The sequence below is a fragment of the Parastagonospora nodorum genome, assembly GCF_000146915.1.
Source record: "Parastagonospora nodorum SN15 chromosome Unknown scaffold_19, whole genome shotgun sequence".
Taxonomy (NCBI): Eukaryota; Fungi; Ascomycota; class Dothideomycetes; order Pleosporales; family Phaeosphaeriaceae; genus Parastagonospora; species Parastagonospora nodorum.
In genome coordinates, this window is record NW_001884567.1 from 168093 (window position 1) to 190396 (window position 22304).

The 22304-nt window shown below is 53.7% G+C and overlaps 11 protein-coding genes across 11 annotated transcripts; 7 read left to right on the forward strand and 4 right to left on the reverse strand.

Moving 5' to 3' along the window:
• Window positions 1-188: 188 nt before the first annotated feature.
• SNOG_20119 (hypothetical protein) lies at window positions 189-1040 on the forward strand (the record flags this gene model as incomplete). The annotated part of the gene is made up of 1 exon (XM_001801541.1): window positions 189-1040. One exon carries the CDS (start codon window positions 189-191, stop codon window positions 1038-1040), a length of 852 nt encoding a protein of 283 aa, XP_001801593.1.
• A 59-nt stretch (window positions 1041-1099) lies between these two features.
• On the forward strand, window positions 1100-2203 carry SNOG_11350 (hypothetical protein; the record flags this gene model as incomplete). The annotated part of the gene is made up of 2 exons (XM_001801542.1): window positions 1100-1258; window positions 1316-2203. 2 exons carry the CDS (start codon window positions 1100-1102, stop codon window positions 2201-2203), a joined length of 1047 nt encoding a protein of 348 aa, XP_001801594.1.
• A 510-nt stretch (window positions 2204-2713) lies between these two features.
• Window positions 2714-5997, reverse strand: SNOG_11351 (hypothetical protein; the record flags this gene model as incomplete). Its single annotated transcript, XM_001801543.1, has 2 exons — window positions 2714-4621; window positions 4669-5997. The coding sequence occupies 2 exons, from the start codon at window positions 5995-5997 to the stop codon at window positions 2714-2716; spliced, it is 3237 nt and encodes a 1078-aa protein (XP_001801595.1).
• Window positions 5998-6920: 923 nt separating this feature from the next.
• SNOG_11352 (hypothetical protein) lies at window positions 6921-7605 on the forward strand (the record flags this gene model as incomplete). The annotated part of the gene is made up of 3 exons (XM_001801544.1): window positions 6921-7000; window positions 7065-7440; window positions 7540-7605. The coding sequence occupies 3 exons, from the start codon at window positions 6921-6923 to the stop codon at window positions 7603-7605; spliced, it is 522 nt and encodes a 173-aa protein (XP_001801596.1).
• A 221-nt stretch (window positions 7606-7826) lies between these two features.
• Window positions 7827-9790, reverse strand: SNOG_11353 (hypothetical protein). The gene is made up of 4 exons (XM_001801545.1): window positions 9488-9790; window positions 9248-9437; window positions 8721-9201; window positions 7827-8661 (listed from the first exon to the last, which is right to left on the reverse strand). The coding sequence occupies exons 1-4, from the start codon at window positions 9705-9707 to the stop codon at window positions 8278-8280; spliced, it is 1275 nt and encodes a 424-aa protein (XP_001801597.1). The 5' UTR covers window positions 9708-9790; the 3' UTR covers window positions 7827-8277.
• An 870-nt stretch (window positions 9791-10660) lies between these two features.
• On the forward strand, window positions 10661-11505 carry SNOG_11354 (hypothetical protein; the record flags this gene model as incomplete). Its single annotated transcript, XM_001801546.1, has 1 exon — window positions 10661-11505. One exon carries the CDS (start codon window positions 10661-10663, stop codon window positions 11138-11140), a length of 480 nt encoding a protein of 159 aa, XP_001801598.1. The 3' UTR covers window positions 11141-11505.
• Window positions 11506-11778: 273 nt separating this feature from the next.
• SNOG_11355 (hypothetical protein) lies at window positions 11779-13458 on the forward strand (the record flags this gene model as incomplete). The annotated part of the gene is made up of 1 exon (XM_001801547.1): window positions 11779-13458. The coding sequence occupies one exon, from the start codon at window positions 11779-11781 to the stop codon at window positions 13456-13458; it is 1680 nt and encodes a 559-aa protein (XP_001801599.1).
• Window positions 13459-14616: 1158 nt separating this feature from the next.
• SNOG_11356 (hypothetical protein) lies at window positions 14617-17640 on the forward strand (the record flags this gene model as incomplete). The annotated part of the gene is made up of 2 exons (XM_001801548.1): window positions 14617-16333; window positions 16469-17640. The coding sequence occupies 2 exons, from the start codon at window positions 14617-14619 to the stop codon at window positions 17638-17640; spliced, it is 2889 nt and encodes a 962-aa protein (XP_001801600.1).
• Window positions 17641-18186: 546 nt separating this feature from the next.
• SNOG_11357 (hypothetical protein) lies at window positions 18187-18812 on the forward strand (the record flags this gene model as incomplete). The annotated part of the gene is made up of 2 exons (XM_001801549.1): window positions 18187-18335; window positions 18383-18812. 2 exons carry the CDS (start codon window positions 18187-18189, stop codon window positions 18810-18812), a joined length of 579 nt encoding a protein of 192 aa, XP_001801601.1.
• A 193-nt stretch (window positions 18813-19005) lies between these two features.
• Window positions 19006-19716, reverse strand: SNOG_11358 (hypothetical protein; the record flags this gene model as incomplete). Its single annotated transcript, XM_001801550.1, has 1 exon — window positions 19006-19716. The coding sequence occupies one exon, from the start codon at window positions 19714-19716 to the stop codon at window positions 19006-19008; it is 711 nt and encodes a 236-aa protein (XP_001801602.1).
• Window positions 19717-19933: 217 nt separating this feature from the next.
• Window positions 19934-20842, reverse strand: SNOG_11359 (hypothetical protein; the record flags this gene model as incomplete). Its single annotated transcript, XM_001801551.1, has 1 exon — window positions 19934-20842. The coding sequence occupies one exon, from the start codon at window positions 20840-20842 to the stop codon at window positions 20387-20389; it is 456 nt and encodes a 151-aa protein (XP_001801603.1). The 3' UTR covers window positions 19934-20386.
• Between the last annotated feature and the right edge of the window lie 1462 nt (window positions 20843-22304).

A 22304-nucleotide genomic window follows, 5' to 3' on the forward strand; every position in this document is an offset into this window, starting at 1 on the left:
GTTTTGCTATTGGTCAGACAAATGACGTCGCAATTACCCGCGGGGGAGTACAGGGCGCAAACGCGCACGCACACCAAGGGTTGTATGACGGAGTCGCAACTTTACCTGCTCTCAAGTCCGAATACAAACAACACTGACCTTTTCTTAACCTCCCCGCCTGCTAATCTCAACCAATCCCAACAAGTACCATGGACCTCAAGAAAGAGCTAGTACAAGTAGACGAGGAGGAAATAGGCCTCGACCGAGCAAACATCACCTCCAACAACCAAATCCAACTCCCCATTCTCGACAACAGCTCCAGCTCCAGCTCCAGCACCGATACTAACTCCTCTCCGACCCAATCCCGCTCATCTTCACACCTCGTCAACAGTCTGCGCGACCGCAAACACCACGCTGCTGTTAAAATCCGCAAGACACTTCACATCAGCAAACCTACAGATGACATCGACTCAGCCTCACCCATCCTCGCCAATACAGCGGAAGAAACATCCGATTCACGCCTCGATCACAAACTCCCCGTGCCCGACAAGCACTCCGTCAAAGAGATCCTGCACCACCCCATCGACGCAGTGAAGAGCAAGGTTGGAGATCAGGGGAATCACGAGGTCGCGGCGAACATTGCTGCGAAAGAGATTCCGCATGGGGACGAGGTTGATTTGGTCAACGCACATGACAAAGTGGGGAATGCAAGGACGGAGAAAGAGCGGGTGGAGGCGACGGATGAGGTGAAGAGGTTGATAAGGGACAGGCAGAGTAAATTTGCGAGGTGGTCACTTGATCGTCATGTTACGAAAATACGGGTGTTGCCGAGGGAGGGCATGAAGAGGAGGGAGAGGCGGGAGTTTGAGAAGAGGGATGCGGAGGGGGGAGTGGTGGTTGATTGGAGGGGATATGCGAGTCACGTATGTATTTTACCTCATCGCTCCCATTCGATTCATACTAACATATGTAGCTCCTGGTGTACCATGCCCACCAATATGGAGGTAAGCCCCCATGCCAAAAACCCCCCGTCTTCCTCACACCATACTAACTTCACATAATTGAAGGCCAATACATAGGCTACGGCTCCGACCCCCCAACCCCCTCCAAAGAAACCCTCATGCCAAATATCGAGCGCCTAATCGTCGCCACCTCGCCATTCCAAGAATTCATCATGACAACCCGCCGCGTCTACCGCTGGGAGTCTCCCGCCGAAACATCCAAGTACCTCCTGATCTACCTGCTCTTGTGGTACTTCAACTTGCTTCTTCCTGGAATCGTAAGCCCGTGACCCCAACGCATCCCCACCAAACCGTCTATATTAACAATTTCCCAGCTATCTGCTGTCTTATATTTGATCCTCGAACGCCGCCTGCACGGCAACACCCTCGAAGATCTGCGCGCGGACATCCAGCACGCCGAATCCACGCACGAAACCGCCCTCTCCCTCACAGAATTCATAACCAAGCGCGGCGACGACAAATGGGCGGATGAGATCGTCCAAGTCGTCGGCCCCTGGCTAATGGTCCAACTTGCCGACATGGCGAATTTCTTCGAGAGCGTGAGGAACTTCTACGAGTGGAGGAAACCCGCGCGCACGGCGTCTACTCTCGCCGTCTTGTTCCTGCTCATACTGGCGACAGCGCTGACGCCGGTGTGGTTGCTGGTCAAAACCGCGACGTTTGCAATGGGCGTGACCTTCTTCGCCGTCTTCCCGCTCGCTACCAATTTCCCCGAGTACAGACTGCTCCTGAGTCCGACGAAACGCTTGCTCTGGAATATACCGACGCATGCCGAGTGGGCGATTCAATATGTCCAGGCTGAAGGATCGCGGGTTGCCGCCTCTCACACACCTGATCCTTCCGCTATACCGCTGAAAACCTCGCCTGCAGGGTTGGTGCAAGGGGATTACGGCTTTTACACCGCGCACCACGAGTCCTCCGCGGGCCATTTGGTCATCAGCAAGGCGGCGTGCCGCTTCGTGTCGAACGTGGGGCACAAGATGCATTTCACCCTTGCGTACAGCCAGATAAGTAGGATCGAGAAGGAAGACCGCATCGTAGCGAAAAAGGTGCTTGGAAAACTCCCAAGCGATTCCGGGCTGGATTTGAAGCTTGTCTTGTCCGATGGGAATGAGTACGTACTAGGGGATATGCGGCAGAGGGACGAGGCGTTTAGCCAGATTCTAGGGTTTAGTGGGACGGTGTGGCAGGTAGTCTGGTAAAGATGGGGAAAGTTGCGAGTATGATGACCACTTCACCAGTCGCAAGATAACACAGGAAAAAGGGAGCTTGCAAGTCAATTTAACCTCAGAAATACACACACACACAACAAGTCTATACACACACGCGCGCGCATATGCGCCCTTTCGCAACTCGTACACTGCAAATCGAACCCCCAATATTCTCCAGAAAGCGCCCGAGAATAAAAATTACATGAGAGTAGTTTGTTACCCAGGATCGCCCCTCTGTCCCCCAATGAACACACACAAAAAGAAAAAAAAGGATTACAACAAGTTTAACGCCGGTACTAATGCAAGTTTGACAGCAATAATTACCCGCTTGGAATGAAAAGGAAAAAGAAAGAGGTATCCAGTTTGCAGCTCAGGACCAGCGCGCGTGAATATAGAAAAGTAACAAAAAGCAGAGCTCAAACCCCCAATAATGTACTCAAGAAATACAGCTCTCTCACACACACACTCCGCTGACATCCTTATAACTGCTCGTGGCTAACACTACCGCCCGCCAGTCCTCTGCTTGCCCATGCGCCTGAAGAAATCCATGACGCGCTTCGAACTTCCGGAGGATCCCCCCTTGTTCCCGCTTCCATCTTCGTATGCGTCTTGGAACTTCCTGCTCTTCTGCAGCACGCCCTTGCGTTGCTGCTGGTCGTCTCCGCCCATGCCCTGTGGGTACGGGTTCCGTTGGTCATCCAAGTCCGAGTCGTCTGTTGGCCTGCGCCCATGTTGGGACGGATGAGGATCCCTGGGGTTGGGGAACTTTTCGTCGCCAATGGGGGCGGTGGGCGGATAGTCGAATTGCGTTTGCTGCGCGGGCGCTGAGCTAGGGCCTGCGGCGTTGGCGTTGCGAATCCGGCTGTTGCTGTCGTGGTGGCCATCGTAGAAGCCTGGGCGGATACTACCCGTGGTGCTTTGGCTGGGAGAGCGAGAGTCTCCACGGCCAAACGCCATTCCAGGCTTGGAGGTGGCACGAGGACGAGCACTTGAATCCCTGCGTTCGTGATGGGAAGACTTGGCGGGCATGCTGTCGCGCTGCTGCGAGGAGAAAGTCTTGGAAAGCGAAGACGGGAGCAGCGAGAAGCGGCGAGATGGCTTGCCCGTCTCATTGGAATTGTTGGTGTTTCTGCGGTTGAAGCCGAACGATCGCCGACCGGAATCGGTGCTTTGTCTACCGGCTGAAATGGCATCATTCGAAATGGGAGCTGCCATGGAAGTGGGAGGATAGCTTCTCTGCTTCTTCTCCTCCGGGTAGGGCGCGTATGAGTTTTGCGAAGTCAACGACTCCTTGGGGTCCTGCGAGTATGATGGCTGGCGACCAGAGAACATGGAGGTCATGCGTCCCAAAGTCTCGGTGACAGTGTTCGACCTCTTGTGTCCACCCTTTCCGTGTTGGCCTGATGGTCCGAGCTGGATCGAATGTCCTCGCTGCGTGCTAGGCTGGCCAATGCTCTCGTCTACCGCACCAGCTTGTTCGGGCTGGACATATGGCGCTGAGATAGAGTAGTTTTTGCCCTTTGGCTGCGAAAAGCGGCCCTCGGCGTTGGTTGGAGCAACAGTTGCCAAAGATGGCTGGCCATATGAGTTTCCTCTCGAGGGCAGGCGGTTGCCTGCACCAAGAGCACCGCCAGTAGACGGACGAACAGCAGAGCCCTGTGGCGCACTTCCAAAGGCTGTGTAGTCGGAGACTGAGCGCTGAGATTGTTCCTGTCGGGGACGGCCAACAGGAATGGGCACACCAGATCGTTGCTTAGTGCCAGTCGACGATGAATAGCCATCCGTAGCGTGCGCCTCGTCCGGTACTCGTGAGGGTCCAGCGGCGGCATTTGGTGGTGATGCCTCGCCACGTTGGGTCTGCGACTGCGGTGCCACATATTCGACTTGCACTGTTCTCCGCTTGTTGTCGCGTGTGGTCTTCGGCTTCTCCGAGGGTGGTGAATTGATTTGCTCCCGCTTCGCAGTGAGACCACCGGGTGCAGGAGCAACGGCTGTGTGTGGTTTGCCGGGTTCGCGGACCGAAGCGCTTCTAGCGAGAGGAGGTTGCTGTTCGAACGTGTCTTCTGCAGGCGTGTTAGTTTCAATTCGTCCTATGTCGACGAAATCCTTACTGCTAGAGTAGACAGACGCCTGCTGGGCCTCATTCGCTGCGGTGTTGCTGGATGTAATGAACCCAACCACGTGCGAGTAATCGGCCAACCAGCTATGACGCGCCACCTCGAACAAATCCGCACGCTTTCTTGGGTCAGGTACGAGTATCCGCTTAAGAAGGTCTCTGGCGTGTGGTGTGACGTATTCGGGGAATGTAAGTGGTGTTGAAACGATGTACTTGTAGAGTAGGTTGATGTTGTCACCCTCCGGGTTCGCTGGATCGTCGTCGAATGGCAGATAGCCAGCCAACATGGCGTACTTCAAATGTTAGCTTTGAGTGAGAATGCACGGAATCATGGACCTACCAGAATAACACCACAGCTCCATACATCGACCTTGCGACCAGTGTATAAGGAATCGCTGACGACCAGCTCAGGCGCGGCATAACATGGACTTCCGCAGCTGGTCTGCATGAGGTCACCACGGCGGGATGCATCGCTTCCGTCGAGGCCAAGAGATTTGATAAAGTCCTTGTCGCCCAAGCGGTACTCGACTTCCTCGCCGAGCTCATCATTGGGGTCGAATGTGTTGGCAAACCCGAAATCAGTGATAATGATGTTCTTGTTGCGGTCGAGCAGCAGATTCTCAAGCTTGAGATCCCTGTGCACAATACCCTTGCGGTGGAGGTAGCCCACACCAGAGATGAGCTGGGAAAAGAGCTTCCGCGCAGGGCCGTCCTTGAGGTAGCGATGGTTGAGAATGTAGTCGAAGAGTTCACCACCGGACGCGTATTCCAGGATGATACCAATGTGTCGGTCGGTCTCGACCATTTCGTGTAGCCGGACGATGTTAGGGTGGTCTAGCTGGCGCAGGATCTGGATCTCGCGGTAGATCTTGGCCAATCGATTCGAGTTGCTGCCGAGCGTTTCTCTTCTTATGAGCTTGATAGCGACTTCGACGGTGCTGTCCCGCTTCCACCCCATCTTGACCTTGCCAAACTCACCCTCGCCGAGCGTCTGCCCAAGGATGTAGTTGCCAAACTTGCTACGCTTAGCGTTTTCAGATTTGGAGTGATCTTGTCGGCTCCTTCCTGCTCCACGGCCGCCATCGTCGACGCCCTCGCTGCCAACGAGACCGAGTCCCGTGATTGGAGTCAGGTCCGCGCCGGATGCGCCCGAGCGGCCTTCTGCTTGCCGCGCCTCTGCACGGGCGATGTCTTCTTGCGGGTCAGCGACCACTATGCGGTTGATGACTGTGCTCTCTTCGCGGGGCAGGCTGGTTCCGGCGGGCGTCTGACCCACGGCGGAGGCGGATCTGCTGTGCTGGGGCTGCGACCTGCTGGAGCTGGCGGGCTGGCGGGGGCTCTCTTTCTCTCTCCGGCGTGCAGAGTCGTCGCGCTGTGATGAGCCGGCCGGGGTGCGGTGCGAGGATGAACGTGGAGGCGGCATTGGGCCACCTGCCGTCGCGGTGCTGTTCACGGCGGGCGAGTTCTGGGTCGAGGGAGGCAGTGGTTGGGCGCGGGGGGTGGTTGCGGCGGACGAGTGGTGCGTCTGCGGTGTGGCCGGGGTGTTTGGGGACGCGCCATTGCTCGGTCGCTGGGCGTGTCGGCGCTGCGAGGCGGGCGATGCGGTTGCAGGGGATTGCTGCTGGTAATACTGCTGGCCATGCGGCGGCTGCGATGCCACGGCGGCCATGTCGGGGGATGCAGTGTCTCACAGCTGGAGGCGTGGGAATCGACGACGTGCACTTGCGGTGGTGGGCCAGAAAACAGTCAACAGTGTCGAATGGGCGTTGGCGGGGACAGCGGCGTGCTTTAGTTCCCGCGGGCCTGCGATGCTGCAGCGCGCTGGCAAATGGGAAGCGGCGACGGAGCGGTGAGGACGTGTAAGTCGAGCAATTGGATCGGCAGCGCGTCGTGGGTGCGCGGAGCTGGCAGCTGGCAGCTGGGGGCTGGAGGGGCTCGTCTCGGCAGCAGGATGCAATGTGCAATGCAGTGTCTTCACGTGCACTATGAGCGAGCGTGCAGGAAACGGAAGCAGGCGACGGTCCGGGTTGTCTTGATAGCAGCCTCAGGCTCCGAGAGTGGCTGGGCGGGCGCGGTGGTGCTGGAGCTGCAGCGGAAAACAGCAGCAGCCGGCTATCTAACGGTCGCCGTCTCTCAAGCGATCGAGGACTGGACGTGTTGGTTGACGTGAGTGGAGGAGGCAGGAAGCGCGGCTGAACAAGACCCAGACGCAATCTCGGTAGACAGTGAGTAGCTAGCACGCAGCCATGACCAGGGCAGCGAAGAAAGGAGATCCATCACCGTGACCACCACCACGCCCTCGGCCTAACACCAACCCGCCAGAGCGCACACACCACGGGCCACCAGATCAGCGAGATTGCACACGATTCCCACACTGTAAATACCTGGGTTGTCCCAGCACGCGCTCGCTCTTGGGCATCACCATACAACGGCGCGCGCACACTGAGCGCCTTTCTGCTTCCATCGCTGCAAGTCCCCATTAGGCGCTGCAAGGATGCCAGCTGTTTCAAACACAAAGGCCCCGGCAGAGGCGTCGTTGCGCAAATTGCCCTTTATGCGCCCTCACTAAGAACACACTGACTCCTTCCCACGATGTCATGTGTGGAGAGCAGTCAGTGCTGCTGGCTGGAATGCTGGAGCGGAGTCCTCAGCGCTCAGTGCTCCAGGGCAGCGTGCACTGCACGTGCATGGCCGTCTCATCATCTCGAGATGGATGTACAAAGTACCACACCACAGAACTCTATCACCAACTACTTCACGAGCATCTCGCATTGTCCCAACGTGTCGTCTCCATGGGAACCCAATTGTTGGCGAGCAGAACCCGCCTGATATTGCCATGCTGCTGCATGTCTTGCTCGCCCACGACCTATTCGGCCCCATATATCCATGCATCACAGGTTCCAATTTGTTAACACGCGCCGTCGACGCGACGTCAACATCAACACCAACACCATCACAGGAATCTCCCCGCCAAAGCGTTCCTGACGTAAAACGCTCAACGCGTGCCCCTGAGCACAAGCAAGGAACTCCACGTCGCGAAAAAGGTTCAGCGACACAGAGAAACGATGTCGCTCAACTGTCACCGTGTCTCAGCCGAAGCATGGCGGTGGCTGTAAGGGCCGTTCCCTGCATGCATTGGCGCATTCTTCGGCTCCGCGCCCAATGACGGCGCCCGTGCAATGACTTGCAGCGTGTAGCTGGCTTCTGACAGATGATGCGCGCCGAGAAGATCACTCCAGCAGGCATCTTGCTGCATCGCAAACACGCCGTTACCTAAAGTTGCAGAAGAAGTGTAGAATCTTCTGCATTGGGCGTAACCTCGGAAATTTGATGGTGCTTGGGAAACGCTTGCTTGTGTCACTCGGGTCCACCTCCCGGTAGCTTTTCGAGGCCGTTGTTACTCCATCTTCGCGCTCCTTCCTTCCGAAACCGCGGCCATGTCTGGGATCCATGGTCAGCGATGTTAGAGGCGATCTTTTTGACGTCACACGGTGGGATTACATCGCTTGGACTTCATTTAATAATCTGCTCTACGGCTATTCTCATGCTTATCGCCACATGTTGCGCCTTTATTTCGCACATCACTCAGATCTTGATCTCACTAGGCATGCCAATCTCCATGATGTCGATGCCCTTCTGGAGCTCAGCCTTACCCGGCATCTTGTTTCTCCGCATAAGCTCTGCGCTCTGTGTCATGTACGGATCCTTCATCATCGAGGCCACCGCCACCACCTGGTCTCCCTTTGTGTAGTAGGCGACAAATGATGGCTTCTCGATATCGCCTTGGAGAACCACATCGTCGTATCCACTAGCAGCTGTGTTACCGCAGTATCGAAGTTGCGAGCCGAGAGCTGACCAGAAGACAGGTATGAATGGCTTGGGCTTGGCTCCCGGGTTGTTGATCGAGTTGGCCACTGAGCGTCCGGCGTTCTGTGCGACGTTCCAGTGTTCAATACGAACGGGTGCGCCATTCCCGCCAGGGCCGTGGTAAGGGTAAGTTGCAATGTCGCCCAATGGCGTAGACATCCTTGAGTCCGTCGACGGCGAAGGATTCGTCTGTCTTTATTGAGCCATCCTTCTCGAGGGTAATGGCAGAGTTCTCCTTGAGATATTCCGTAGCAGGCTTGACACCCACACCTTCGATGACCAGGTCCGCCTCCAGTGTGGTGCCATCCTTGAGATGCACGGCACCGACCTTGGATGAGTCGCTCTTTGAGGGGGTGGCCTTCTCCACGCTAGCGCCCATCTTAAACTTGACCCCATTCTTCTCTAGGAGGCCGCGGAAGATTTTCCCAACCTTCTTACCCATCACACGCTCCATTGGCTCTGTGCACTGTTAGCGGATGATCAGTCAGATGAAAGCTCGTACTAACCCTCTTCCATGCCAATAACCGTAACATCGTTCTTCATGCCAGCCAAGCAGTTACCTACCTCCATGCCGATGAAAGAGCTTCCGACGACCACAATCTTTTTGCCGTTGTCACCGACAGCCTTCAAGATGTTCTGGGTGTCTGGCAGGGTGCGCAACAAGAAGACGTTGCCAAGGTCACCCTTCAAGCCATCAAGTGGGAGCCAGTTTGGTGTTCCACCTGTTGCCAGTACCAGCTTGGAGTAGTCGAAGTCCTTGCCCGACTTGGTCGAGACCTTCTTGCTGGAGAAGTCAACGCCGCTAACTTCACCCTCGACGAAGTCAATCTTAGCATCCTTGTAGAAGTCCTTTTGTCTCCACGCCGCCTTCGACAGGTCTGCCAGTAGGGCCTTGGACAGCTTGGTACGGTCGATCGGTTGGTAGCCTTCTTTCGAGACAACGGTGATCTTGCCGGTGTATCCTCCACCTCGCAGACCTTCGACCGCGCCGAGTGTGCCTGAGCCACTGTTTCTATTAGCTATGATTCTCTCATGAATGGTGTCACGCTTACCCTCCAATAACCAAGACCTGCTCATCGCTCACCGAGGAGCACTTCAGGTTCAAGACTCTCCGGTTTGCCTTCAATGTGGCCTCGTCGGTCTTGATGTACACAGCACCGTCGCGCTCAAACACCTCATACTTTGAAATCGGGTCAAGAGCAGGGGCGTCTTCGACATCGCCAGTTGCGACAGAGAAGCAAGCTATCCCACATCAGCTCAAAGTTTTGAACAAATCGTCCAATGGAACATACCTCCGTGCCATGGGCACGTCAACCTTCCCTCGGGTGTCAAAACACCCTTGGCCAATGGTGCACCGTAATGCGTGCAAGTCGAGCTTGTAGCATGTACCTGATCCTGCACCTTCAACAGCAACACCTTGCCTCCCTCCACACCCTCAACCTCGACCTCCTTCTTCTCTCCATTCTTCAGATTTAGCGACGTCACGTCCTTGAGCTTGAATTCCTGCGCCATGATGCGAGCTGTGCTGCTAAACTGGCGGTGAGCTGTGGAACTGAATTGCAACTTGAATTGACTTCGTAAGGGCCGAAAGACACGTAGAGATTGCATTAATTGCGCGGTTGAGAGAGCGTCTGGAGGTGAGGTGATGATGCTGGCAAATAGCGGGGTGCTTACTGGGGAGCTAAAGGCTGTGATGTGATTTGTTCGGCCGGTCACGATTGCATGACGACATGGGTATTTTACGCGCGATGGAGACGCGTTGGGTTGGATGTTTATCGATAAGGTGTGGAAGTGACGTTTTGATGCGTGGTGTGGCCAATTGGAGCGGAGGAGATTACTGCTACATGTTTTGTGACGCGAGATCAGACGTTTAGTCCTTAATGGCTCTGTTCTGTTAATTGCTCAATTGTTGGTATCTACCACCTGTCTGGCTGGTCTCTATAAGAGGTATTGGCTAGATTGACTCTCTTTTTCTAGTAGCCGTGCTATACCCTGAGGAGATCACGAGAGCACTTCGGAGATACATACACTTCAAGCATGTAACTGCCATATCTGTCACTGTCTGTACAAACATCGTATGACTGCAGGTTGTCAGCGAATAGGAGCAGCATTTCTCCGGTACCGCTAGTCTACTCCGAGGTACGGACTCTTGGCGTCGATTCTCCGCTCCTTTGGCAGTCGCGATACAGAAAGCCGGAAGCGTCACCATCTACGGTTTTCAAACACAATCGAATAAACACAAGCAATCGTTTGAGCTGTGTCAGCCGACCATCGCTTGCATTTGCCTTTAGATACGGGGTGTGGCTGACGGTTGAATCATTAGTCGAAGCCTCCCACGCCATGTCTCGTCAGTCAACAACACCGAAGGTGCGGAGATCTGCTGACCCGAAACAGACACCACCTTCCCGTCTGGACTGCCCGTCCCCAAGGATGATGGCGCTTGTTCGCATCTATTAGGATCTCGTATGCCCTCGGTCACACTGCCTGACACCTCGGGCAATACGGTAGATGTTTCATCGCTCTCAGGATTGACCATCCTATTTTGCTATCCACGCACTGGCGCGCCCGGAGAGACCATCACAGACGACTGGAATGCTATTCCGGGAGCGAGAGGATGCACTCCACAAGCATGCAGCTTCAAAGATGAGCTTGCCGAGCTGGCGAAGCTCGGCGTGAAGAACGTATTCGGCTTGTCGACTCAAGACACCCCATATCAGACAGAGGCTAAAGAGCGGCTGCACTTACCCTACGACCTCCTTTCGGACAAAGAATTGGCCTTCGCGGAAGCTCTCAAGTTGCCAACGTTTGAGTGGCAAGGAAAGCAACTGATCAAGAGACTTGCGCTTGCAGTTGAGGATGCAAAGATCATCCATGTATGGTATCCCGTCTTCCCTCCCGATTCGAACGCGAAGGAGGTGCTCAATTGGCTGGCGCTCAGGAAATAGTACATGCAAGGTACCAATTCGCTCATTTGAAACAATTGGATCTCGTCAGGGACGGATTTGGTTCAGCATGACTCGGCATCGCTGCAGCAATCACAACTTCTCACAAACTTGACTGCAAAGCCGGCCGAGGCTGACATCCACAATGATAGCGAAATCACTGTTGTACCAGACTGTTGTTGCGCAACGCCGACAACGTGCTCACATCGCCTTCAACGGCTTCTCCTTTCTTTTTCCGTGCAACGTCCTCCTGTCAAGGTTCTAGCGCGATAGCTTCTTCCGCGAAGGTTTGCTGGTGCAACGCTAGGTAACACGCTATCCTGGTCAAACAAGCTTAACCCCAAAATTGACAAACTCGAGATCGTGAATTAGCTTTCGGTCCATGTGTTTTGCCGAGAGCTACAATAATGAGGTATACCCCTCGCATCTCATCGCGGTTTGTCGCGAAGGCTATTCCGGGGCGGACGTTCACTATTGCAAACCCTTAATGCCAGGCTGAGAGGACCGACCTTTCTTTACACACATCCAGTCACTGTCGTTCTTAGTACTTCCATACATGACTTTGGCTACCGTTTGCCTGAGCTAAAGCAGGGGCAGCTCAGTTTTTACGCGTACATCTACATCTGGTTCTCTTAATTATAATGTCTACCACCCTCAGCACGCGCCGCCAACAACCGACGACAAGTTTTACCACATCAAAACGATCCTCGGCCACTAGCACTACCACATCACAAGCAACTCCAACCTCTTCCATCGTCGATCGGCAGTTCAGTCTTGATACCAGCAGCTCTACTTTCAGCGCGACGACAAACACATCCAACAACGTTATCGGCGCGACTCCGACATCCACACCCAGTGCCAAGTGCTCGGCAGACAGTGATTGCGGTAGCAACAAGATATGTTCGAAAGGGGTCTGCGCTAGAGTGATCGATGGTGCCCCGTTTGGTCCAGCTGGAGGCTCGACTTCAGGGTCAACGTCGCATATGAGCTCCGGAGCAGCAACGGGGCTGGGTCTGGGAGTTCTGAGCTTCATTTTAATACTGTTTGGCCTAGGCATCTGGTTATGGCGGAGAAGAGTACAGAAGATACCCAGCTTTACGATAGAATCGTCGCGAGTCAACCGCAGCAGGTCCGTATCGAGTGCGACTGATCAGAAAACACTTGTGGCTTCCGTACCGAACAGTCCACAGTACGCCAATTTTCGCGAGCAGTACGATCTAGAACACACTGCGTCTCTTGCGCAGCTAGTCTTGCCACACAAGGTTGCTAGCCACCATCGGTTCGAGAAAGACGGAGCTGCCGACGAGAAGCAAAATTCATCCACAGTAACAACGCGCCAAAGATCTCAGTCGACCCAAAAGCGTCTACCTTTACCGCCTAAGGATATGCCATTGCCCCCACCACCCACAACAACGGAGAAGAAATACACAGTGAACGTCAACATCAATAAGAGCATGATATTCGACGATGTGATGTACAAAATGGCTAGCACACCACGAGACACGGGAACACCACGTGAAAGCGAAACACCACGTGATCGAACAAAGTATCGATTTGAGGAGTACCATCCGCCTGTCAAAATCACGCCACCAATCTCTCTGAGTTCGGACAAGCGAAAGTCTGAGATAGAATTGGCGCCCTACCCCCGCAATACCAGGGTGTCAACAGCTCCGACTGTTAGCGATGAGGGAGAGGACGGCGAGAGAAGTTTGAAGAGGAAGAGCACACTGAAGAGATTGCAAAGCAGACCGCCACAGCTTCATCTCCCCGGGCTGTCATCACCTCCAAGTCCCAGTCTCAGCTTCAAATCTTATGACTGGTATCAGGACATTATTGGCACAGAACAGACGAACTTGGAAGATACAGTTTTGACAACTTCAGCACCATCGATTCCAGATCGCAGCCCAAGGAGGTCACCAACGCGGCCGAATTTCATCGCCATACCACCTTCAACACTATCGGAACCCCCGATCCCAGATCGCCATCCCCATCGAGATTTAGAACGTGGACTTTTACCAGCACCACTCTCACCACGGCCTCTTACGCCATCTTCGCCATCATTGCTATCGCCGAGCACGGCCGCGACGCCCAGTCCTACTTCAACAAACTTCATACTAGCACCCGCAGTATATGTAATGCCCTCGAAGCCAGCGCGCGTTTCTCTGCACAGCTCAATGTCTCAGAAACCACACAAGCCGAGGAAAAGCTGGCTTCCTGCCGAGGGTCTATATCTCCCCAAGGAGGGCACGCAAGACTCTTACACGATGTTCAAGAGGAGAATTAGCGACGACAGTCGACCGACGAGTTACTCGCCGTTCTAGTAAACATCTTTCTCTGACAACGAGTATTTCCACGGACTGTCCGAATTGAACTTCTACCGTTATTGCACCGATTGCAACGATTTCCTTTGTTCAGATATTTCCTAAAAGCCTCAATTGTACCTATACCCGCCTCTATGGCCCGACTTTTGACCAACGAGATGTATTACTATCATTTTGCGCTATTTCCTATATGCTTGTCAGGGGATTGGAGTGGGGTAATTTGGCGTCCAACTATAGTCACTGTGAGACGGCCCACAGCGAAGGTCCGATGTCTTCAAGCATGTTTGAATGCTAGATATCACGAAACATGAGACTCAGTTTCGTACAGCGATACGGAATGCTTCTGTGTTGCAATGTTGCATAATGTAATTATAACGGAAACATAATGAATGTTCAAACAGAACGGTGAGATTTGATCACACAAGCAATTCAGGCAGATACTGATTCAGATCTGCCACCACAGGCTGTGGGGAGATCTGCATTGTGCAACCACACAGCTAGCATGCGGCTACAAAACGTTGAGATGCGACGCCAGTATGTTCTGTCGTAGTGCAACAGGCGCCTTCCAAGCTCGGAACGTCGTCGGGATGCAGGCATCACCAGATCTCGAGCCTCACGGTCCGACATCGAGACCTTCATCAACACAACCCCGTGAACGGTTCCAAAACGGCTGTTCACCTACCTATCTTTACCTAGATGGCACTCATCGATATCGCGTTATTGCTGCTGTCGTGGCTCTTTCAGCGCCACTATTACGTTCCGGTATGTTACTACACACTGGTCAACAACACCATTAAGCATTAGCAACGGGCGCCTCGAAGCTTGAAGCTTCCCTGTGGAAGCTACTTCATGAGTTCAGCAGATGCTGCTCTCCGCGACCGCCGATTCGTCTAATGTCGGCGCGAGGGACGTGTTGTGTTTCCCCGCCGCCTCGCTAATGCAGACGCCCCTGGTGTCAATGTGCCTGGCCATCGTCATCCGCCTCAGTCATGCGGGGAGCTTGCGAGCTTGATCGGCGCACCTTGGCAGAGACTGGGGTAGCTATATGTACCTGCAATTGCCCTTGATGAAAATTTCAAGGACATTCGGGCCTCTTTGCCAATCTCTCATAGTGCAATCAGTTGCGTTTCTGATCGCGAACGCCGCGATTGAAACGAAATGGCTCGCACGAACTTCTTTCGTGCTTCGGCGCTTTTTTCTTGCGTAGCGTTGACACATGCGCAGGCTGTTACGCCCGCAGCTTCTTCAGATGGCGGGTGGAGCACAACACTCAACGGCACGCCGACGTCGTTTCGACCTGTATTTACGATTCCCGCGTCGGCGGATCAGGGCGCGAACGTCCTCCCCAACATCCAGGACCCGCAAGCAGTCAATGCGCAGAACGTCTGCCCTGGATACACAGCATCAGCCCTTGAGCAGGACGATCAAGGATTGAGCGCGGTCCTCACGCTCGCTGGAAAGCCTTGCAACGTCTACGGTACCGACATCGATGTGTTGAGCCTCAAGGTTGAGTACCAGAGCAATAGTAGGCTGGCTGTGAACATCAGGCCAGCACATCTGGATGCTTCGAACAGCTCACAATGGATCGTGCCAGAAGACCTGATCCCGCGACCCAAGAGTGAAAGTTCTTTCGCGGACATCGATCTGAAGTTCGATTGGGGCAATGAGCCCTCCTTCTGGTTCACCGTCACCAGAAAGTCCAGTGGCGATGCGATCTTCACCACCAAGGGTACACATCTCGTTTACGAAAACCAGTTCATCGAGTTCGTCAACAGCCTGCCCGAAGACTACAACCTATACGGTCTCGGCGAGCGCATTCACGGACTGCGCCTCAACAACAACTTCACGGCTACAATCTACGCTGCGGACGTAGGCGACCCGATCGATCGTAACCTTTACGGCAGCCATCCCTTCTACCTCGAGACGCGTTACTTTGAAGCCGGCAAGGCAGACAATAAGAACAAGAGGGCGTTGATGTCGTCGGAGATACAACAGACTAGCTTCAACACAGGCGATGAGGCAAAGGGGTCACCCTACGAGTCTGCCTCCCATGGCGTGTACTACCGCAACACACACGGCATGGAAGTTGTACTCAATCCTACAAAGTTGACCTGGAGGTCTTTGGGTGGCGAGATTGACTTATTCTTCTTTGATGGGCCGACACAGCCAGAGGTCACCAAGCAATATCAGACATCTGCGATCGGCCTGCCGGCCATGCAGTCATACTGGACATTCGGGTTCCATCAGTGTCGATGGGGATACCACAACTGGAGCGAGACAAGGGAAGTTGTCGAAACGATGAAGAAGTTCAATATTCCCCTGGAGACCATCTGGCTTGACATTGACTACATGGACCAGTACCGGGACTTCACCCTTGACCCTGTCACTTTCCCGCCATCAGACGTCAAAGAGTTTTTTGGCTGGCTTCACGGTAACAACCAACACTTCGTGCCTATTGTTGACGGTGCAATCTACATCCCCAACCCCCAGAACGCTAGCGATGCGTACGACACATATGCCCGAGGCAACGAGTCAGGTGTTTTCCTGAACAACCCTGATGGCAGTCAATACATTGGTGCTGTTTGGCCTGGTTACACCGTCTTCCCTGACTGGATGGCATCCAAGGCTCAGGCGTGGTGGATCAAGGAGATGGTTGAATGGTACAAGGAGGTGCCGTTTAGCGGTTTCTGGCTCGACATGCAAGAGGTCTCTTCCTTCTGTGTTGGCTCATGCGGCACTGGCAATGTGACGCTCAACCCTGTTCACCCGCCATTCTCGCTTCCGGGCGAGGTCGGAAACATGGTTTTCGACTACCCTGAGTTTTTTAACATCACCAATGCGACTGAAGCTACTGTTGCTTCTGTTGCGTCAGCCAGTCAGTCCGCTGCATCGGCAACTTCGACTTCGTCATCTACCTCTACTGTCTATTTGAGGACGGCTCCAACAGCTGGAGTAAGAGATGTTAATTACCCTCCTTATACCATCAACCATGTCCAAGGCGATCTTGCAGTCCATGCCGTTAGCCCGAATGCTACACATGCAAATGGTGTGCAAGAATACGATATACACAACATCTGGGGCCATCAGATCATCAACGCTACCTACCAGGGTCTCCTCGAAGTCTTCCCAGGAAAGCGTCCCTTCATCATTGGCCGATCAACCTTCGCCGGCAGCGGCAAGTGGGCTGGACACTGGGGTGGAGACAACATGTCAAGATGGGCGTACATGTTCTTCTCCATCCCTCAAGCGCTTTCGTTCTCACTCTTCGGTATTCCCATGTTCGGCGTTGACACTTGCGGCTTCAATGGTAACACGGACGCTGAGTTGTGCTCGCGATGGATGCAACTCTCTGCCTTCTTCCCCTTCTACCGCAACCACAATGTGCTCTCTGCTATTCCGCAAGAGCCGTACCGATGGGACAGTGTCGCTTCTGCTTCGCGCACGGCAATGAACATCCGCTACACTCTTCTGCCATACATGTACACCCTCTTCCACCAGGCACATACCACCGGGTCTACTGTCATGCGTGCTTTAGCATGGGAGTTCCCCAACGAGCCTCAACTCGCTGGCGTCGATACGCAGTTCCTGCTCGGCCCTAACATCTTGGTCACTCCTGTGCTCGAGCCCCAGGTAGACAGTGTTAAGGGTGTATTCCCTGGTATCATTGATGGAGAGTCGTGGTACGACTGGTATTCTGGCGAGCGTGTTCAAGCTCAAGCCGGTGTCAACACAACCATCCCCGCGCCTCTAGGTCACATTCCCGTCTTCGTCCGTGGTGGCGCAATTCTGCCTACCCAAGAGCCTGGCTACACCACGACCGAATCTCGCAAGAACCCATGGGGTCTCATCGTTGCGCTCAGCGATCGCGGCGAGGCGTGCGGCTCGTTGTACGTCGACGACGGAGAATCGCTCGAGCCCTCTGACACGCTTGACATTTCTTTCGCTGCCATGGAGGGAAAGATCAAGGCGACAGTCAAGGGCTCGTTCAAGGATGCGAACACACTCGGCAATGTCACCGTCTTTGGCGTGTCTAGTGTTGGTCAAGTCAAGCTTAATGACCTGACCATTGATGCGGCCAAGGTGAACTATGACTCGGCGACCAGGGTGTTGAAGCTGTCAGGTCTGAATGATTTGACGAAGGGTGGAGCATGGCAGGGCGATTGGACGTTGAGCTGGGCGTAGTCGTTGTGTCTTACATGCAGAAGAATCAAAAGCATACTTCTCAAATCACGAATCTTTAGTAATCCTTACTCTGCATACGTCGTGAACGCTTGCGAAGCGAGGACAAACGCCCATTCGGTACCTGAAACCTCATCTATTTACCCGAGAAACGTACTTGACCAGATGTAGTACTCGGCCCTACCCCAGGTCTAGGCATCCCCGCACATCGAGGCAGTGCAGCTGTCAGCACGTGTCTTGGAAACAACGCAAACATGGTAGTTTTTCCCTTACCCAGTATCTTGGTATGTCTTGCCCCTGGCAAACCAAGCCTGGTACTCGGGCTTGCTCAACGCCTTTTGTGGACCGCATGCTCGCTCTTATGTCGATGAGTTATATGGAATGTCCGATGAAATCTCCGATGGGGGATGGATAAAGGCGCGAGGAAGGATAAAGGCGCGAGGAACTGCCGGTAGGACGGATAGGGTCGTGATTGCCTCTTTCCCGGACACTGTCATCCGTTTGAATAGAAGGAATTGGCCATCGTGAAATCACACACAAGCGACCATGATGCTTCCAAACCTCTCAACCAAGCTCCTAGCTTGCGCATCCCTCGCCGCCGCCCTTCCAAGCAGCAATCCATACCCGCAGAAGAACTACACGGAAACAGAGATCCTGGGTGCTCTTGCGGGTACTTACACGCTCATCAACACCACCAGGTAATAATCCCACTCCACCCACATCTGCCGTCCACTAACATTCCCAGCGCACTTAATGGCGTCTCCATCCCCGACGCCGCATATGGCACCGCCCCAATCGGCATCTTAATCTACACCTCCACCGGCTGGATGTCCGCCACAATAACCGCTACCGAACCCGAGCTCCGTCCCCCACAACTCATCTTCCCCTTCCAGGCCAACGACACGGACGCCGACTGGGCGCTCGTCGGCAAGCATAGTATCGGCTACGCGGGCCCGTTGAGGTTGAGCGATGCGATTCCGGCGAATCTCACGCATGGCCAGGTCTTCCATGGGCCATTGACTGTGGCGAATGTGCCGAGTTGGAAGGGACAAAATCAGAGGAGGAATTTTACGGTGATTGAGGAGGGCGGGGAGACGCTTTTGAGGATTGGGAGTGAGAGGGGAGGGGGGTATACGGGGGTGCTTTGGTGGAGGAGGGTGGCGAAGGAGACGTAGGAGATGAGAAAAGGGATGAGGGTGCTTTGGACGGAGTAGCAATATCACATTGCTAGAGACTTCAAGGTATAGAAGATTGGTGAATCATACCTATATTCTTCGATGTCATGAAATGCTTTTGCTGGAATGCGACGCTAAGAACAAACCTGATGAATGCAGATGATCGCCAATCTTGAGCCAGCGAACAGTTGAATCAGGCAGCTTGTGCCTGTTTACTCCTGACTTCCAATTTCCTCGGTTTCTTCTTCTCCTTCGGCTCTCGATTCTCTTTGTCTGTGTCCTTCTCCTCTTGTCCAGCACTGCCATTCATGTTCCCAATCTTCCCCGCCGCCTCCCTCAACACCTCCGGATTGGGCACCATGTCCTCATCCTCGCCCGGATCCTCCGCCATCTCAGGTCCCTTCTCAGTCTTCTCCTTGCCATCGCCCATCCTGCCATCTTTCCCAATCTTTCCCAACTTAATCCACGGCCCGTGCATTGCTCCTGTAGCAACTCCAGCCAGCCCTCCAACCGCCGTCGCGGGTATCGCAGTCACGGTGCCAACAAGCGTGCCCACCACCGTGCCCAGACCCGCGGCTGTAGCAGCTCCTATACCCGCGCCACCCACGCCGCCCTGGAACGCGCCAGACGTAAGGACGCGTGCTTTTTTCGAATTCCCATGGGCTTCGATTTCCTTGTTGTACGCGTCTGTAAGGTACTGTTCGCGTTTCGCGGGATCTTTAAGTGTCGCAGCAGCTTGCCGGAGCGATGAAGCAGTTTTCTGCGCGGCGAGAGCTTGTTCGGCGGCGGTGGCTGCTTCCTGGAGTTTTGTCTGTGGGGAATCGCCTTTTTGGGCGATTTTTTCGAGTTCGGACGAGGGGATCTCTTGCTGGGATGTTGTGCGGTTCAGCTTTTTGGGTGGCATTGTGAATGTGGTCTTTTTGGTATGAGGTCGAGGAGTGTTAAGAAGGGGGTTAGGTAAGGACGCGACATGGTTGCTGGTTACACTGTGGTTGTTTGGGAGGGAAAGTTGCGAGTGATGATGGATGTGACGTCAGATGCGCGTGCTGTGGGCTACGGTAGGGGTCAAATCCTGGAACAAGGTGCGACAACATTGGTGCAGGGAACATGTACAACAGCAATTGTAGTTGACGTCTACTATTCTATATGTTGTCCGAATGCTCAGGATGCTTACATCGAGCGAATAACGATAGAGAGTTGGTATAGAATCTTACAGCTACTGCGCCTTCAGTACTTCTCCTACTCCTTCTCTGAACAGCAACAACGCATACCACATATGCAATGTCATAAGCGCGTCTGGCTTCAGCGGCTTGTTCTCTTTCGGGTTGCAACTTGTATGTGCGTACTCGATCGTTACGTTCGTTGTGCTATCATGATTCGTATCGGGTTTGGCCTCGTTATCTGCTCTGATGACCGAGAATCTATGGATGCCAGCAATGAAGCCATCATTCCAACCAAATACAAAATCGACATGGCTACTCGGCCCTAGATGCGGCTGCGAAGGCGGACCAGCTTCGACTTGGGATTCGACCAGTCGCCATACACCAAAGATGAGGGCGTGAAGCGGTGGAAGCTTATGGGTTGATAACTGTGCCTTCGACCAGATCTTTGATGAGACGGGAGTGGTACTCAGGGCTTGCGCATGTCAATAACTGGGGTTGCATGATGATCCAAGAGCTTCGCATACCTTGCAAGTCTGTCAGCTCCTTGTTCTTCGCTTTCAAGAGACCGCGCTCTATGGCCAACACATGACCTCCGAAGAAACCTTTGACGAAGCGCGCCAGAATCTCCTCATCTGAGATGGTCTTTGAAACGCGTATAGTGATGTGTCGTGTGTCGTTGATAGTCACGTGATCGTCCGGATTCGCGATCTTGACCCATTTAGATTCTGCGAAGGAGTCAGGAATGCTGTAGCTGCTAATGATTTGATGGATTGGCGCATTGCATGTGGCGTTGTAGATGTTAACGAGGTGATATATGCCTAATGCAGCAAGCGCTGCTGCTGTCGACGCGGCGATGAGGGGCTTCATGAGTGGAGGTGTTGCAAAGTATCGTGAACACAGCTTGCATGCTAATGTCACTTATTTATCAATCTTTTGCTGGTCTCGTGTACCTTTCCAACGCCTCTTCGTATATAGCGGAGCTCCGCAGGCTTGTCCCGACTTGACCCGCAGAAGCGTGTGCATTCTGCAGCATCGCGGTGCACGGCGAGAGTTTTACCGGCAACGATATGGACAAAGGTCGTGGTCCAATGGTCCTTGGATGGCCGGTGTATGAAGGCGAGGCATTGACTGTCTGAATGGAGGTGGCGTAGGTCGACCCGGGATGCTACCGGGACCAAGTCGGAGATGGCCTGCGCTTTCCGAGGTCCTTTGGTTCTTCGATAAGAACTTACTTCCGCACATTATGCTTCACTTCACCTCGATTTCACGCCCGAACGACATTCGGTGAGTAGGGCTTGGCATACTGCAAGGCGGCAAGAGAAGGCTATAAAATGGCTATTTTTATCTCAAGACAGTTACATTGGTCTCAAGACGGCTGCATTGGTCGCAACTCCGCTGGGCCATGGTTGCTGTATTACACACAAAAATACTTCACACATTCTAGACCTCAACAAAGCCGGGCTAGAGACAGAGCAAGGGAGTATAACTACTAAAACAGAGACTGTGCGGGTGAGACATAGCCTTTGCTTCTCATAACGAGACGTGGCAGACATATGCTACGCTCCTAAATCTGCATCATATTGGTTACGCGATGAGTGCGTCGCAAGATATAGCGCCCTCGTTGTCGTCAAGAAACCAGTTGTGCCGAGTTCTGAGACTACACCCCGAACAGTTCTCTCAAGTGTATGCTCTCTAGCTGCAATGCCAATTTAGCAGCTAATACATGTCTAAATACGAAGTAATATTTATGACAACGAGAGAGTTGCCTGGCAAGAATCCAAGGCCACGCTCACAAGGTTAGCAGCGCCGTGTAAATCTACGAGCTGAGTAAGTAGAGCATGCCCTGCGAATCTCTGCCGCGGTTGTTGTCATACAATTCCTGTTACGGAAGACGATTGTTTTTACCCCGCGCAAGTCATAACTTAATCCGCGGGTAGCGGTCTACAATCTTGAGTCAAGCTTGCTTAGTTTGTGCGCTTATAACTTGGCACGAAAATCTACCTGCGCTTCTAGGTAAAGAAGTTCAAGCCAGGGAAGAAGACATCGAACAGCCTCGGTGTGGCGTATAGCCTACACCACGTCTTTCGGGCCTCTGGAACTTGAACCTCTCGCACCCAGGCGATCCTATCTCTACGCGGCGTTGCTTTTTCAAGGCCATCATAATCAGGAAGGCGCCACATGTGCTACAACACGTTGTTCGTCCATGGCTAAGACAACCAATTCTAGATTCAAAAGTATCAGCGAAAAGAGTCACAACTTTACCCAACCGCTACTGCGCCACCAGATCTACGAAGCTTCGGGATGGTGGACCTTCCGAAGATCGCCTCAG

What these genes read in the sequence shown, in the direction of transcription:
- SNOG_11353 (XM_001801545.1), bottom strand. Translation starts at nt 9,707, where the DNA reads ATGGCGCAGGAATTCAAGCTCAAGGACGTGACGTCGCTAAATCTGAAG. An exon ending in CAGGTCTTGGTTATTGGAGG is followed by an intron (nt 9,202 to 9,247) that starts GTAAGCGTGACA and finishes TAATAGAAACAG; the next exon opens with TGGCTCAGGCACACTCGGCG. An exon ending in GCATGAAGAACGATGTTACG is followed by an intron (nt 8,662 to 8,720) that starts GTTATTGGCATG and finishes ATCCGCTAACAG; the next exon opens with TGCACAGAGCCAATGGAGCG.